Here is a 17,780-nt window from a genome sequence, read left to right on the forward strand (position 1 = left end):
TACAGAGAACACCACAAAGATACTCCTCAAGAAGAGCAACCCCAAGACACATAATTGTCAGATTCACCAAGGTTGAAATGAAGGAAACAATGTTAAGGGCAGCCAGAGAGAAAAGGTCAGGTAACCCACAAAGTGAAGCCCATCAGACTACAAGTCAGAAGAGAGTGGGGACCAATATTCAACATTCTTAAAGAAAAGAATTTTCAACCCAGAATTTCATATCCAGCCAAACTAAGCGTCATAAGTGAAGGAGAAATAAAATCCTTTACAGACAAGCAAATGCTGAGAGGTTTTGTCACTACCAGGCCTGCCTTACAAGAGCTCTTGAAGGAAGCACTAAATATGGAAAAGAAAATCGGTACCAGCCACTGCAAAAACATACCAAATTGTAAAGACCATTGACACTATGAAGAAACTGCATCAACTAACAGGCTAAATAACCAGCTAGCATCATAATGACAAGATCAAATTCAAACATAACAATATTAATCTTAAATGTAAACAGGGTAAATCCCCAATTAAAAGACAAAGATGGGCAAATTGGATAAAGAGTCAAGATCCATCAGTGTGCTGCATTCAGGAGACCCATATCAAGTGCAAAGACACACATAGGCTAAAAATAAAGGGATGGAGGAATATTTACCAAGCAAATGGAAAGCAAAAAAAAGCAGGGGTTGCAATCCTAGTCTCTGATAAAACAGACTTTAAACTAACAAATATCAAAAAAGACAAAGAAGGGCATTACATAATGGTAAAGGGATCAATGCAACAAGAAGAGCTAACTATCCTAAACATATATGCACCCAATACAGGAGCACCCAGACTCATAAAGCAAGTTCTTAGAGACCTACAAAGAGACTTAGACTCCCACACAATAACAGTGGGAGCCTTTAACATCCCACTCTCAATATTAGAAGATTGATAAGACAGAAAATTCAGAAGGATATTCAGGACTTGAACTCAGCTCTGGACCAAGCAGACCTACCAGACATCTACAGAACTCTCCACCCCAAATCAACAGAATATACATTATTCTCAGCAACACATTGCACTTATTCTAAAATGGACCACATAAATGGAAGTAAAACACTCCTCAGCAAATGCAAAAGAATGGAAATCATAACAGTCTCTCAGACCACAGTGCAATCAAATTAGAACTCAGGATTAAGAGGCCAGGTGCAGTGGCTCACGCCTGTAATCCCAGCACTTTGGGAGGCCAAGGCTGGTGGGTAACGAGGTCAGGAGATCGAGATCATCCTGGCTAACACAGTGAAACACCGTCTCTACTAAAAATAAAAAAAAAATTAGCTGGGTGTGGTGGTGGGTGCCTGTCGTCCCAGCTACTTGGGAGGCTGAGGCAGGAGAATGGTATGAACCTGGGAGGCAGAGCTTGCAGTGAGCCGAGATTGCGCCATTGCACTCCAGCCTGGGCGACAGAGTGAGACTCCATCTCAAAAAAAAAAAAAAAAAAAAGAAAAGAAAGAACTCAGGATTAAGAAATTCACTTGAAATTGCACAACTACATGGAAGCTGAACAACCTGCCCCTGGATGACTACTGGGTAAATAATGAAATTAAGGCAGAAATGAATACATTATTTGAAACCAACGACAACAAAGACAAAACGTACCAGAATCTCTAGGACATAGCTAAAGCAGTGTTTACAGGAAAATTTATAGTACTAAATGCCCACAGGAGAAAGCAGGAAAGATCTAAAATTGACACCCTAACATCACAATTTAAAGAACTAGAGAAGCAAGAGCAAACAAATTCAAAATCTAGAAGAAGACAAGAAATAACTAAGATCAGAGCAGAACTGAAGGAGACAGAGACACGAGAAACCCTTCAAAAAATCAATGAATCCAGGAGCTGTTTTTTTGAAAAGATTAACAAAATAGATAGACCACTAGCCAGACTAATAAAGAAGAGAGAAGAATCAAATAGACACAACGAAAAATGATAAAGGGGATACCATCACTGATCCCACATAAATACAAACTACCATGACAGAATACTATAAACACCTCTACGCATATAAACTATAAAATCTAGAAGAAATGGATAAATTCCTGGACATGTACACCCTTCCCAGTCTAAACCAGGAAGAAGTTGAATCCCTGAATAAACCAATAACAAGTTCTGAAATTGAGGCAGTAATTAACAGCCTACCAACCAAAAAAAGCCCAGAACCAGACAGATTCACAGCCAAATTCTACCAGAGGTACAAAGAGGAGCTGGTACCATTCCTTCTGAAACTATCCCAAAAAAAAGAAAAAGAGGGACTCCTCCCTAACTCATTTTATGAGGCCAGCATCATCCTGATACCAAAACCTGGCAGAGACACAACAACAACAACAAAATTTAAGGCCAATATCCCTGATGAACGACAATGCAAAAATCCTCAATAAAATATTGGCATACCGGATCCAGCAGCACATCAAAAAGCTTATCCACCACAATAAAGTCAGCTTCATCCCTGGGATGCAAGGCTGGTTCAACATACACAAATCAATAAATGTAATCCATCACATAAACAGAACCAATGACAAAAACCACATGATTATCTCCATAGATACAGAAAAGGCCTTCCATAAAATTCAACACCCCTTCATGCTAAAAACTCCCAATAAACTAGGTATTGATGGATCGTATCTCAAAATAATAAGAGCTATTTATGACAGACCCACAGCCAATATCATACTGAATGGGCAAAAGCTGGAAGCATTCCCTTTGAAAACTGGCACAAGACAAGGATGCCATCTCTCACCACCCCTATTCAACATAGTATTGGAAGTTCTGGCTAGGAAAATCAGGCAAGAGAAAGAAATAAAGGGTATTCAAATAGGAATAGAGGAAGTCAAATTGTCTCTGTTTGCAAATGACATGATTGTATATTTAGAAAACCCCATTGTCTCAGCCAAAAAATCTCCTCAAGCTGATAAGCAACTTCAGTAGTCTCAGGATACAAAATCAATGTGCAAAAATCACAAGCATTCCTATACACCAATAACAGACAAACAGAGAGCTGCATCATAAGTGAAGTCCCATTCTGCTACAAAGAGAATAAAATACCTAAGAATACAACTTACAAGGGAGATGAAGGGCCTGTTCAAGGAAAACTACAAACCACTGCTCAAGGAAATTAGAGGACACAAACAAATGGAAAAACATTCCATGCTCATGGATAGGAGAATCAATACTGTGAAAATGGCCATACTGCACAAAGTAACTTATAGATTCAATGCTATCCCCATCAAGCTACCATTGACTTTCTTCATAGAATTAGAAAAAAACTACTTTAAATTTCATATGGAACCAAAAAAGAGCCCATACAGCCAAGACAATCCTAAGCAAAAAAAACAAAACTGGAGGCATCATGCTACCTGACTTCAAACTATACTACAAGGCCACAGTAACCAAAACAGCATAGTACTGGTACCAAAAGAGATATATAGACCAATGGAACAGAACAGAGGTCTCAAAAATAATGCCATACATCTATAAGCATCTGATCTTTGACAAACCTGACAAAAACAAGCAATGGAGAAAGGATGCCCTACTTAATAAACGGTGTTGGAAAAACTGGCTAGCCATATGTAGAAAACTGAAACTGGATCCCTTCCTTACACCTTATACAAAAATTAAATCAAGATGGATTAAAGACTTAAATGTAAGACATAAAACCATAAAAATCCTAGATGAAAACCTAGGCAATACCATTCAGGACAAAGGAATGGGCAAAGACTTCATGACTAAAACACCAAAAGCAATGGCAATAAAAGCCAAAATTGACAAATGGAATCTAGTTAAACTAAAGAGCTTCTGCACAGCAAAAGAAACTATCATCAGAGTGAACAGACAACCTGCAGAATGGGAGAACATTTTTCCAATCTATCCATCTGATGAAGGGCTAATATCCAGAACCTACAAAGAACTTAAACAAATTTACAAGAAAAAAACAAACAACCCCATCAAAAAGTGGGCAAAGGATATGAACAGGCACTTCTCAAAAGAAGACATTTATGCGGTCAAAAAACATATGAAAAAAAGCTCATCACCACTGGTCATTAGAGAAATGCAAATCAAAACCACAATGAGATACCATCTCACACCAGTTAGAATGGCAATCATTAAAAAGTCAGGAAACAACAGATGCTGGAGAGGATATGAAGAAATGGGAATACTTTTACACTGTTGGTGGGAGTGTAAATTGGGTCAACTATTGTGGAAGACAGTGTGCCCATTCCAGAAGGATCTAGAACCAGAAATATCATTTGACCCAGCAATCCCATTACTGCATATATACCCAAAGGATTATAAATCATTCTACTATGAAGACACATATACACATATGTTTACTGCAGCACTGTTCGCAATAGCTAAGACTTGGAACCAACCCAAATGCCCATCAATGATAGACTGGATAAAGAAAATGTCGCACATATACACCATGGAATACTATGCAGCCGTAAAAAAAGATGAATTCATGCCCTTTGCTGAGACATGGATGAAGCTGGAAACCATCACTCTCAGCAAACTAACACAGGAACAGAAGACCAAACACTGCATGTTCTCACTTATAAGTGGGAGTTAAACAATGAGAACACATGGACACAGGGAGGGGAACATCACACACCAGGGCCTGTCTTGGGGTGGAGGGCTTGGGGAGGGATAGCATTAGGAGAAATACCTAATGTAGATAATGGGTTGATGGGTGCAGCAAACCACCATGGCACGTGTATGCCCATGTAACAACACTGCAAGTTCTGTACATGTATCTCAGAACTTAAAGTACAAAAAAGAAAAAAAAATAAGAATTCACAAATTGCTAGTAATGAGATACAATGTACCAGGCATTCAACAGGAATAAATAATGCTAAAATTTTGTTTTCATCATGGGTGTACAAAGAAGGAAGCTAAAAATAAATGAAAAAGATAAAGGCATTTTATTTTCAATTATTGTCAAGTTATAAAAACATTTGTACTTTTATGTGATGCAAAGATAGAGAACACAGACATAACAAATGAGTCCATTATGTCAGTATCATTTGGAATCAGACAAGCTTTTGGCATTTACTAACTCTGAACGTGTCTCAAAGAAAACTATACACAACTCTGTAGACTGAGAAAATATAAAGAGAATTATGAAGTAATCAGAATTCACATTAGGTTTTTAAAGCTCCTTTTATTTACAAAAGCAGTTCACTCATGTCTGTATTCTCATGGTTCATTCATGCTTCTTTGTACATAAATAAAAATCATGTATGCTTTTTCATTCCCAAAAGTCTAAGAAGGAAATGTGCTACAGCAAAGGGTGAATTTCCCTCTTTCTTATTGAATGTATGGATGAGATAACTTAATGAGGAATTCATTCATTAATCAATGAGTATCAACTATGTGTCAAGCACCATGATAGGTACTAAAATGTTAAGCTGAATGAGACAACATCAGATGGTAAGGAGGGAGAACTATTTACCTCAGGAAGATTCATAGTGGTATTTCTAATACAACAGCTGCTGTTTGGTTCTGGAGGCTGGTGTCTTAATTAAGATGGTAAAAAATCACCCTTCTAATTCCCCCAAATTTCTTTTGATTAGATAGAAAAGTGTCAAGGGGGTAGGGAGGGTGTTTATCTCTCAAAAGGAGTCTGAAGAGTGCCTAAAAGCCATAAGAATGTAATTTGTATCCCTTATTCCAATAGAAGGATATTTTTTATTCCTGGAAAAATTCTAGCCTTGCCACTGTGAAGGTCATTTTCCCACTGGGAAGACAGAGGCAAATGGCAATAGTTTATGGTGTTAATTTATATTGTGGTGTAACAAACTACCACACATATAGCAGCATGAACAATACATGTATATTATCTCATGGTTTCTGTAGGACAGGAGTCTGAGCATGGCTTAGCTGAGTCCTCTGCTTAGGATCTCATAAGGCTTCAATCTACAGGTTGAGCATGGCTGTGGTCTCATCTGAGGCTTGACTGGGGAGCACTGAAGGTTTCACCCAGAGACTGTCCTCAGTTCCTTGTCATGAGTCTCCTAACACAGGAGCTCATGTCTTTGAAGCCAGTAAAGAGTGCAAGATTCCAGCAAAATTGGTACTAAAATCTCATGCAATATAATCATGTACAACCTGTGACTTTGCTGTATTGTATAGTTACAAGCAAATCACAGGTCCCAAACATACTCCAGGGGAGAGGATCACACAAAGGCATGAACATCAGGAAACAGGAATCATGGAAACCACCCAAAGAGTCTGTCCAACACAACACTTAGACTCTTCCCCTCTATGTTACCTTTAAAAACCAAGTCTTCTACTTTTTCATTACTGCTTTAAATGTAGTTCTTCTCACCTTTATTTTTCAAAGTTTAAGTTAATCCTGGCTTTAACTTCCCTAACACTATGTGTAAAAGTTTTTGTTAGTTCTAGGTTGTTTCTTTGTCCATCTTTTGTATATTTGTTCAAACATGTAAGTTTATCAAAGAATTCTGTGAAGCTTCCCTTGATTTACTTGAGTACTTTCACGCTTTTTCCTTATTGAGGCTATAAGTAATTGTACACAGTAGCGTTAACCTTTTAGGATTTCTTACTCCACAAGCTACGTTCCCATCCACAGTCTCTAAACATGAGAATAAATTAATTTTAGCCAAGTTTAAAACAAAACAAGACAAAACAAAACTGTGCCCATGGAGTCTGTAATATATGTCCAGATATGTACATAATTAAACAATCACACCCTCTTTAGTATCTTTTGGTAGAAATACAATTCCAGCAGATAATAAAACAGTTGCAGTGCTTCAGTATTGCAACAGGTTGGCAGGCACTAATGATCCACTTTCAGAAGGCATCATTCATGCTCCTTTTATGCCTGGGCTGGTTGAGGTTCACTCTAATGGTTTTACTTTAGTTTCTTCCTTTTTTCATCTCTCATGCTCATTATGGTGTAACATCCTCACTCATATTCATGACTTTCTGTACAGGAAAATTTGTCTGTAGTCTTATTCCCCTTCTATAAGGTGTGTTGCTCTGAAAAAAAGGTATAACCTTCGACAGAAATATTTTAATCAGAAAGTCTCAGCAGATGGTATGTGGTACCTACTTAGGATCTATATACACAAGAGTTGATTCTGTTCTTCCTCCAAGTTTTACCTGCTTCAATACTGAGCTTCAGCTGCTTGCTTTATACTAAAGGACATTAGCAAAGCTGGCCTATGTTCTTAGTGCCTGATAAATTGTGTTCAACAAATATTTGTGGAAAGAATAGACTATTTGACATCTATTTGTACATGCAAGTAGGTAGAGTCATGCACTGTATAGCCATGTTTCAGTCAATGACAGACCACATTTGTTGCAGTGATCCCATAGGATAATAATACTGTATTTTTACTGTACCTTTCCCATGTTTAGATACACAAATACTTAGCATTATGTTATAATTGCATACCACATTCAGTACAGTTTCTGCTATACACACTTGAAGCCTAGGATCAATAGGCTACATGCCATATAGCCTAAGTAGATAGTAGGCTATACCACCTAGGTTTGTTTGAATACTCTATGATATTTGCACGATGATGAAATTGTCTAATGATGTATTCTCAGAATATATCCTTGTCATTAACCAATACATCATTATAGTCTTTATATTATATTTATGCATATAAATGGATATTTCTGTATAGACTTTGGAAGTGAAACTGAAGGGTCAAAAAATGTACATTTAGATTCCTAGAGACACAGTTAGACTGCTCTCCAAAAAAGCTGAATGAAGTATACAACTATCAACAGTGTATGAGTGTGCTGGTTTCCTCACGTATTTACTAACACTATAGATGACCAATCATTGTTAATATATGGCACTCTGGTGAATAAAAATGGAGCCTCATTGTTTTAAGTTCATTCCTAAGTAAATGAAATTAAAATATATATATTCAACATTCATCTGTTAAATATTAAATGTGCTTACTAAATAGATATTAAGCACAATAAAAAAATATAAGTGTCTCTTGAATATGTGCCAGGTACTGGGCACTGTTCTAGGTGTTACCTAATTGTGGCAAAGAAGACGTTCAAGATCACTGTTCTCAAGAAGCTTATATTTTACTAAAGGAGGTAGAAAATAAACAAGTAAACAAACAAAAAATAAAGTGCTGTGAAGAGAATAAAATAGGGGAGTGAAATAGAGTATTGGAGGTGGAGAGAAGGTCAACATTAGACAGGTGATTAGGTAAGGCCTTTCTGACAGTAGGCAATTAAACTGAGGGCTTAACGACAGAATGAACTGGACCTCTCAATCCAAACTATCCTCTTTGCTTTTCTCAAACACATCAGGCACACTCCTGCCTCAGGGCCTTTCCACTTGCTGTTCCCTCTGTCTGGAACACTTTTCCTTCAGATATCTATATGGCTTACTCCCGCCTCACATGGATGAAATGCCTGTGAATATCTAGTTTATGGGTTTGCAGAGAACTACTGGGTATTTAGACCTCATTCCTATGCAATTTTAGTATTTCCATTTTCTACACAAGTTCAGCAAGGCCTCCTTCATTCCATATATAAGACTGCATGAAACGTTTCCAGAGGGCCTTTGAGGCTGCTAGTTAGATATAAACTTCTTTATTATTTCAATCTTTATATCCATTAAATAAATTTGAGTTGAAGACTGGTTTCCTACCCAAAATTACTGCCACTTGAAAGCATGAAATGTAACTTTGCAATTGCTTTCCAGGGTTTTAGCACACGGTTTCTCACGTGTTCTCAGAGAAGTAATGTAACGATAGATCAGATAAATCTATATTAGTAGAAATTGTTCATTATCTTCCAGGGTTTCCAGTTCTCAAAAAAAAAGGAGGGGTGGAAGAGAATTGTTTAAGGCTGTAAGGACAAAATAATCCTTTTACGCAATGACAATGAACAATGAAGATTATAATGATGATGATGATAATGATGACATTAAGTACCTACCAGATGTGAGCCATAATGTTTCCAATGAGCTGGCCACTTCAGATACATTAGCTTTAATCCTCAGGACAACCCTATGGGTTGGTGATATCTCCATCTTCATAGATGAAAAAAAATGAGACTCAGCCAGCTTATAGAATTCTCAAAGCCAAATCTATTATGCCATAGAGCTGGCATTTGAACCTTATAGAATATGATCTTTTCACTACTCTGCTTCTCTACAAGTAAAAATGAATCTACTTTTTTGATAAAAATAGAATTAGGGTGTGAACTAATTTATTTTATTTATCTGTAGTAAAAACTACAGGCAATTTTTTTTTTTTTTTGACATGGAGTCTTGCTCTGTTGCCCAGGCTGGAGTGCAGTGGCACAACCTCAGCTCATTGCAAGCTCCGCCTCCCGGGTTCACGCCATTCTCCTGCCTCAGCCTCTCGAGTAGCTGGTACTACAGGCACCCGCCACCACGCCCGGCTAATTTTTTGTATTTTTAGTAGAGACGGGGTTTCACCTTGTTAGCCAGGATGGTCTCGATCTCCTGACCTCGTGATCCGCTCGCCTCGGCCCCCCAAAGTGCTGGGATTACAGGCATGAGCCACCGCACCTGGCTAACTACAGGCAATTTTTTACAAATGTTACTTCATTTTCATCCTATAATGCTTAGAGACAAATACATCATTTTTTCCATTTTATAAATGGGGCAAAAGTGAGGTTGAATAATTTACTTAAGGTTGTAAAATAACTTGTCTAAGAAGCAAGTTTTCTCACTCTGAATATTTTCCCTATTCTACTTTTGACTTTAACTTTCATTAGAATTCTGCAGTTATTATAAAAGAAATGAGAAACACAAATAGCACTGTGTAGTCCCAAGAACTAATTGCTTTATAATTTTTACCAATAATGCTGGTTGGATAAGGTCACACATTTTCAGAAAAAAAATTATTAAAGATTCAGTTGTTGACTTTACATGTTCATTTTTTTTCATTCAACAAAGATTTATTATTTATTTATAATGAAGTCAGCACAGTGCTTGTCACTAAAGATGCAAAGCAGTTTAGGACAAAATTCAGTGAGAAGAAAAACATACAAATAGATAATTACAAGGCAATATGAAAAGAGCAATAATACAGGTTTGAGCAAAGAGCTATTAACTCCGTCTGGAGGTTTAAGCTCACTTTATGGAGGAGTGCATCCCCAGTTTTAAGGTCTTTACCTAGGAACACTTATTATTACCTTTTTATGTATTGTTATACAAATAGTCCCAAAGAGAGCTTTTGTTTCTTACTGTGAGATCTCCATGATGCTTAAAAATTCTTTTACTTAAAAAATAAGCTTTAAAGTTCAGCAGTAACAAATGCTTATTCTTAAAAAAAAAAAACAAGCAATATGAAAGTTTCCAATAAAAAAACAGATAATCTCCCAATCCTATCACCTGAGAAAATCAATGTTATCAATGAGGGAGATATCTTATAGCAGATTGAAAATTACTAAAGCTTCTTGAGGCAATGCAATCTATTGCTTTATCCTGAATATTTGTAAGTCATGAAAATTAGGTAAGATGAGGTATATTTTATTGAATGATTCTAATTAAAATAAAAAGTGAACTCTAAAACATAAACTCCAGCCTGGACAACACGGCAAAATCCCATCTCTACAAAAAATACCACAAAATTAGCTAGGTGTGGTGGTGTGTGCCTGCAGTTCCAGCTGCTTAGGAGGCTGAGGTGGGAGGATCACTTGAGCCAGGGAGATTGAGGCTGCAGTGAGCTGTGATCACACCACTGCACTCCAGCATGGGCAACAGCATGAACCTTGTCTAAAAACACAAAACAAAACCAAACCCAAACACACAAAACCCCCATAAACCTATAGTTACAGAACAAAACACTTTCATAGTAGGTCACTTAATCCTTGAGAAAACCATATGAAGACTGTACCCTGACTTCAGAGACAGGAAGCGAATACTCAGAAAGGTCATCATATTTCACCAAATCTAAGGTGCTATCAATTATAACACATCATGCTATTTCATATACTTTAAAAGAGAAAAAAATAATTACCAGTTCAATTGTGACATCATGTCTTAACTATATTCCTATGAGACTCACAAAATTTATTAGGAACCCTGGACAGAGAATTAGAAGACCCGAGTTAGGATTCTGACATTGTCCTTTCCAAACTTGTGACTTAAGTAAATCATTAAGTTCTATGAGCTTTGATCTTTCCATATAGTTTAAATTAAAAAGAATAATGTCTCAATCACAGGGTTGCTGTGAGGACATATTAACGTAAAACAGAACTTTAGAACTGCAAAACTGATAAAAATTTAAAACCTTCTATGTCAATGTTATTTTTAAAAATATTACCTGCAACAGTAATATTAATACTCTGTTGTTGAAGGCAGGAACTGAACTTCTGGATCTGAATTGAACTATTTTATCATGATAAATAATTATGAAGACTGTTACTGCACACATTTTAGTACTGCTGCCTTTTCTGAGATGAGCTGTTAATACTTTGTCCTCATGTGAACTCTGGAAAATACCTATTCCACTAACCCAAAATAAGGCATTCAGTCTGGATGAGGAGATTTTCAGGCCTTGCGGGAAGATGTTTCCTTCTGGCATCATTTACATTTTGCTTGTCCAGTTATAGGACTGAAACACACACTATACTTTAGGCATTCTATCATTATAGTCAGTTCTAATTGTGAAAGGAATCAGAGTTTCGTCTTTTGAAAAAGTGATAATTGACTATATTTTAGCACTCATGCCCTCTACAATCTTAGAAGCAGTCCTTGCATTTTTTCTGCCTTTGTGCTTGAAACCATTTAATGTGATAGACTGTTCACCATGTTAGTAGTAAGGTATATAGATTTCACTTGATTAAATACTAGATAGTGCACATCCTGCAATCCCCTTGACAACTACCATATTCCTGCCTGTAGTGAGAATTAAGTTTTGCTTGTCTAGCTGTGCCTTCATATCTTAAGGCTATCGGTATGTGATTAAAGTATCACAGAAACCTGAAATAGTTTCTTGGAAATGATCTTCTGTGAAAACTCGCAATATGTGGGAGCTTTGGGATTGATTCACACTAGATATTTGTTTTTGTATGTTAAACACTAGAAACATCATGGCTTCCTGATTTTTATGACTGAAGAACTGTCTATGTTTGCTTCCTGTGTACCAATAGAGATTAGTAGATTGCTGCTACGTATCTGGTGGTATTAAATAATTTCAGCGCTTTTTAAGGAATTTGTTTGATGAAAAAAGCAAATACCCAATAGTTGATTAGTGCAGAGAAGGCACAATAGAAAAACATGGGGTAGTCTAAGATCCAAGATGACAGCAGATCTGTCTGTGCTACCGGACTTTTTTTTACTCATTGAACCAATATGCACATGAATAGGAAAGTTTAAAAATTAACACCGAATTTCAGGTGTTCCAAAAAGTTATACATGCTGACACATTACTAATCCTTTTTAAAAAATAAATATTTGTTAGCTGTTACTTCAAACTGAGCCCAAGTTACCAACTCCCACCTCAATCACTGCAATAGCCAACTAGTCTTCCTGCTTTCTTCACTCTTGCTACTCTTAGAGCCCAGTTTTAAACAAACACCCAAAGGATCTTTTAAAATGTAGACCACATCATGTTACTCCTTCTGCCTTCCTACGACACTAAAATAAAATCCAAACTCCTTAGTTTGGTGTTCAAAGCCTTGTATTATCTGGCTTCTTGCTACATATCCACCCTTATCACATGCTGCTCTCCTGCTTGCTCATACGTATTAGATACACTGGCTTTTTTTTTTTTTTTTTTTTCCTGTCCCTCAAGTATGTCAAGTTTGTTCCTATCCCACAGCGTTTGTACTGGGCCTGAAAGGTCCTTCCCATAGTTTTTGTTCCTAGCTGAGTCTGCGATGCAATGTTACCTCTTCAAAGAAGACTTATTTGTCAATTAATTTAATGTAGCATCTCCACTTACTCATCTTTCCTAATACATCATCTGGTTTTATTATATGCATAACACTCATCACTGTCTACAATTATGTTTTCTATTTATTTGTTAACTTGCTTGTCCATCTCTGCCCACTACAATTTACCTACACAGCACGATAGCAAGGGCCTTGTTTGTGTTGTTATCCTAGGGTCTGGTCCATTGTAGACACTCAACAAATAGTTCTGGAAGGAATGAAATAATGAATGTAAATCATTACCTTTTCTTAAGCGATATTTTTTCTCTTTAACTCATTTTTGTCTGGAAATAAAATTGTACCAGGAGAAGAATTATTTCTCTTGTTGCTGGCAATAATTTGCCAACTTAAAACTCCCAAGATTAAATTTGATATAGTTTCTTAATGGAACCTTACAACAGTGACCTACTTTCAGTTTGAAACAACACAGGAGAATATGTGAGTTTGCCATTTCCTTGAATGGCAAAATGCCACAAATATTTGTTGTGGTTATTATCTGGCTTTGAATAATCAAGTCACCAGAGAACAGGTCTGTTTTACAAAAACAGGTAAAATTTCTCTCAAGTGACACAGAATCATATAATAAGCTATTATCTAATGCTTGGAACATCACCCCAATTCTAGGAGAAGAAATAGCGTAATTACTTTGTGTAGAGGAAAAAAACCATAATGTCCATTCTAAATATTAATAGTATAGCTGGCTTTCATTAAAGAAACACAATTTTGGCTGGGTGCGGTGGCTCATGCCTATTATCCCAGCACTTTGGGAGGCCGAGGGGGGCAGATCACTTGTGCCCAGGAGTTCAAGACAAGCCTGGCCAATGTGGCAAAACCTGTCTCTACTAAGAATACAAAACTTAGCTGGGCATGGTGGAACACACCTGTAATCCCAGCTACTTGGGAGGCTGAGGCACGAGAATCGCTTGAACCCAGGAGGCAGAGATTGCAGTGAGCCGAGATTGCGCCACTGCACTCCAGCCTGGGCGATAGAGTGAGGCCCTGTCTCCAAAAAAAAAAAAAAAAAAAAAAAAGAAACTTTTTTTGTTTAATAAATTCATGCTTGCTTCTTAATAAATATATGCTCTGGGGGAAATGAGGAAAAGAATGATGAATGTCTGAGGTCTAGAATAAGTAGAATGAGAAGACGCCATATCAAGTCTAAGCTTTAGCTCGTACAGAAGGGAAGAATTTAAAAGATAAATCCCATCGAGGCCTTTAAAATGTTACAGTACTGCCTTTCCCCTTTTTCTTATAAAACCTTTTCTAATCTGCTTAAGTAACTTCTAATTAGCTTCAGATGTAATGGAAAAAAGGCAGCTACTACTCATATTCTTCTTAAAAGTTAATATATTGCTGATTTCAGATAGGAACATCTGAAGTGATGCACGAGACTTGCACAGACAAATGTATGCAATCAGATGGTCACTGCTTGACAGTCTTATTTTCAATTGGAAGAGTAAAAATAACATAGTTATTGAACCAACCTGTAAAAGTTGAACATCCATTTCTTTTGTTGCCTAAAATAATATGCCAAAGATTTTTCATAGTAATGAAACACACTAAATTACATGGTTGTTAATAAAATATAAAATCATAATCTTTCTTTACTGAGAGAAATTAGGACTTTTTTTTACTGTTAATAAAAATATTTTCAAAATGTTATGTATTTCATTTCATTTATTTATTAATATTATTTCAATAGTTTTGGGGGAACAGGTGGTGCTTGGTTACATGGATAAGTTCTTTAGGTGTGATTTCTGAGGTTTTGATGCAGCCATCACTTGAGCAGTGTACACCGCACACAATGTGTACTCTTTTATCCCTTAACCCCCTCCCATCCTTCCTACTAAGTCCCCAGAGTCCATTGTGTCATTCTTAGTCTTTGTGTCCTCATATCTTAGCTCCCACTTATAAGCGAAAAGATAATGATGTTTGGCTTTCCATTCCCGAATTACTTCCGTTAGAATAATGGTAACATCCATATTTTTGATATTACAGGTTGAGTACCCCTTATCTGAAATGCTTGGACCAGAAGTATTTCGGATTTTGGAATATTTGCATATACATAATGAGGTATCTTAGGAATGGGACCCAAGACTACAACACACAATTCATTTGTTTCATAAGCACCTTTTACAGCTTTTATAGAATATTTGTAACAATTCTGTGTGTGAACATTGAACCATCAGAAAGCAAAGATGTCACTATTCTGGTCACCCATGTGGACAATCTGTGGTTGTTTGGCATCACCATCATGCTTGCTCAGAAAAAAATATATCAAAGCTGAAGTGGGCTGCAAGGGTGTTTTGTTTTGTTAGTTTTTTTCTCTTGGGGACACTGAATAAACTGTGTTATGCTCCTGTGTTTTGACTACAACCCATCATATAAGGTCAGGTGTGAAATTTTCCACTTCTGGGGCCATATCTGCACTCAAAAGTTTTGGATTTCGGGGCATTTCAAACTTGGGATTTCAGATTTGGGATGTTCAATCCACATAAGAAATGCAGTAATAAAAATACATGTATATACTTACACACATCTTTTTTGCAAAAAAAAATAGTAACAGGTGGGATTATTGAGTGAGAATATATGACCATTAAAAACATTTTAACTTTCAAAAAAAACCTTCCAAATGGATATTTAAAAAGCTCTTGATATATACTGCAAAAACGGATTCCCAAGGATGTCATGCCAATTTATATTCCCCACCTGTAGTGGATGAAATGTTTACTTTCAACTTTAATTAGTGGCAGGCCCAGATGGCTCCTAAACTGGAGGGATTTTTTAAAATGCCTAATATATGAGCAATTTAAGAAAACAAAGTATATTCTCTACAGAAGGATTCCCGCTCCTTGCTTCCTTTGCTTAGGCATCATTTAGGGCCTCTTGGGTGTAGAAACCTTAGCTCCAACTGCTGATCTCAATTCTGTGAAATCTCTGAAGCTTAAAATAATACTTATCATGATAGTTTCATATTGTTTCTGATGCAGGGTGATACTCCTTTCTTGTTTTTTATCCAAACACACACACACACACACACACACACACACAATTTAAAATGTCATTTCTATGTGTAAGAGCAGAATGGGAAGGTTTTAGCATGAGATCCCTCTTCTATCTTGATCCTGAAGTCCATTACGAATCTTGAGAGCTGTATTTCCTGGCTTTAATACTGTGGATCTTTTCACAATCATATATTTATGCATTTGTTTATAAGAGCTAGAATAGCTTGAATGAGATGTGTGTGTATATATACACATTATATATGTTATACATTTTTATTCATAAAAGCTTGAATTTAGAGAGCTCTCTACTCAGAACTGGTTTTTGACATTTTAAAGAATGTGTAGACCCTTTGATTGCCCTAAAATTTGACCAAATTGTTGTTGGAATTACCCTCTCAAACCTCTGGGTGAAATGTACCTTTGCATTGTGAGTTTAAGGATGACTCAGCAGTCTGAGCGGGGTGAAAAGTGACTTAGAACAAGAGGTGGCTGCGCAGAGCGATGTGGCTTTTGGTGGTGAAGCTGTCGTGCCAACTCCTCTTACATTTAAAGCTTCCTGTATGCCCCAGTGTCTGTCAGATCTAAAGTGTGTCTCCACTTTCTAAAGGATCAAGCCCCAGTTGTCCTTCTGCTTGACAAATAATCTGTGTGAACCTGAGGATTTCAACAAATGCCACTGACTCACTAAGATAAAAAAGAGTGAAAAGAGATCGTCTGCCCCCTACCCCCAGCCTGTCTTTGACTTTATTCATTACTCCTTCAAATCAGAACATATTAAGAGCGTCCTCCTGCCAGGGGTTCTGCCAGCCAGTTATTCCCACAATCGCTACTGTTGTTTAGCAGTGGGAGTAACAGGTTGGCCCTTCCTGCTTTCCGTCCATGTGGTTCTATCTCTCCTATATTAAAAAGTTTTTAGGATTCACCTGTAACAGCTAGTGCTTTTGAAGATTTTTGCCCTATTTTGTATTCTAGTTATCATTTCCATGAGGCCTGAAGGAAGGTAGTTAAAGGCCTGTGCTTATGCTGCCAATTTAACAAGAAGTCAATATATTCTCTTTTTATTAAAGACCTCATATGGGTTACCTGGCCAGATTTTTTCTTATTATGCATTTTTAAAGATAGAACTGCCTCTTTATGCTTTTATTACATAATCATTTTGTCAATCTATATGTCAGTTAAACAGAAATTGCGTTCTGAACATGTAGTTCAAAACTATTTTATTTCAAATAGAAGCTACACAAAGGCATTATAATGATATAGAACATGTAAACATAAGGAGATCAATAGAAGCATCTCCAGGGGTTCCAATACTGATTAAAAATGCCTATTCTGTTTTCAGACTGTTTGACTGTGAATAATGACAGAACAGACAAAAGTTTCCTCACAGTTAGCAATAAACAACTGAAAGATAAGATGCTGATTAAGGCATTTAGCCACAGTTTCCTGTGACAATTACATTCTCACTCGACATCAATAACAACATTAAATGATACATATTATGAAAAGCTCTCATCTACCATATTTTCATATGTATCCAAGTTGAAAGAAGCTTTAGACAATAATAATTTAATACCTACCATAGAAAGTAAACTGAAATTAATTACTTTATATAACAATAATGTGGCACCAGCAGTAGTCACGGCAGTGGCAGCAGCAACAACAACAACAACATCCATACAGGGAACATCTTACCCTACCAGAGGCTCTTTTGGAAATTTCATATGTACTTCATTTAATCTTTCAATTCTGCCACTTTGATATTATGAGATCCACTTTTTATATGCAAAAACAGACCTAGAAATTAAGCAATTTGGCCAGTGAAATTGGATGAACAATTGAG

The 17,780-nt window shown here is 36.7% G+C and overlaps 1 protein-coding gene across 7 annotated transcripts in view; it reads right to left on the reverse strand.

Annotated features, from left to right (window-relative positions):
* STXBP4 (syntaxin binding protein 4) overlaps nt 1-17,780 on the reverse strand; it is a 187,693-nt gene that overhangs the window by 51,223 nt on the left and 118,690 nt on the right. The window contains exons 17-18 of one of the 7 annotated variants that reach the window (XR_010124586.1): nt 8,964-9,057; nt 5,165-7,025 (exon numbers count right to left, since the gene is read on the reverse strand). The exons of 1 other annotated variant lie outside the window; for it this stretch is intronic. Coding sequence is in view for 4 of the 6 variants with exons in the window: in XM_063655845.1 (XP_063511915.1) it covers nt 7,009-7,043 (35 nt within the window). In the remaining 2 variants the exon portion in view is untranslated. Of the gene's footprint in view, nt 1-5,164; nt 9,058-9,079; nt 13,144-17,780 lie in introns of those variants that run through there. 5 more of the 7 variants (XR_008494944.2, XM_063655847.1, XM_063655845.1 and 2 more) reach the window with 5 other exon arrangements.

The sequence above is a fragment of the Pongo pygmaeus genome, chromosome 19 (genome assembly GCF_028885625.2).
Source record: "Pongo pygmaeus isolate AG05252 chromosome 19, NHGRI_mPonPyg2-v2.0_pri, whole genome shotgun sequence".
Classification (NCBI taxonomy): Eukaryota; Metazoa; Chordata; class Mammalia; order Primates; family Hominidae; genus Pongo; species Pongo pygmaeus.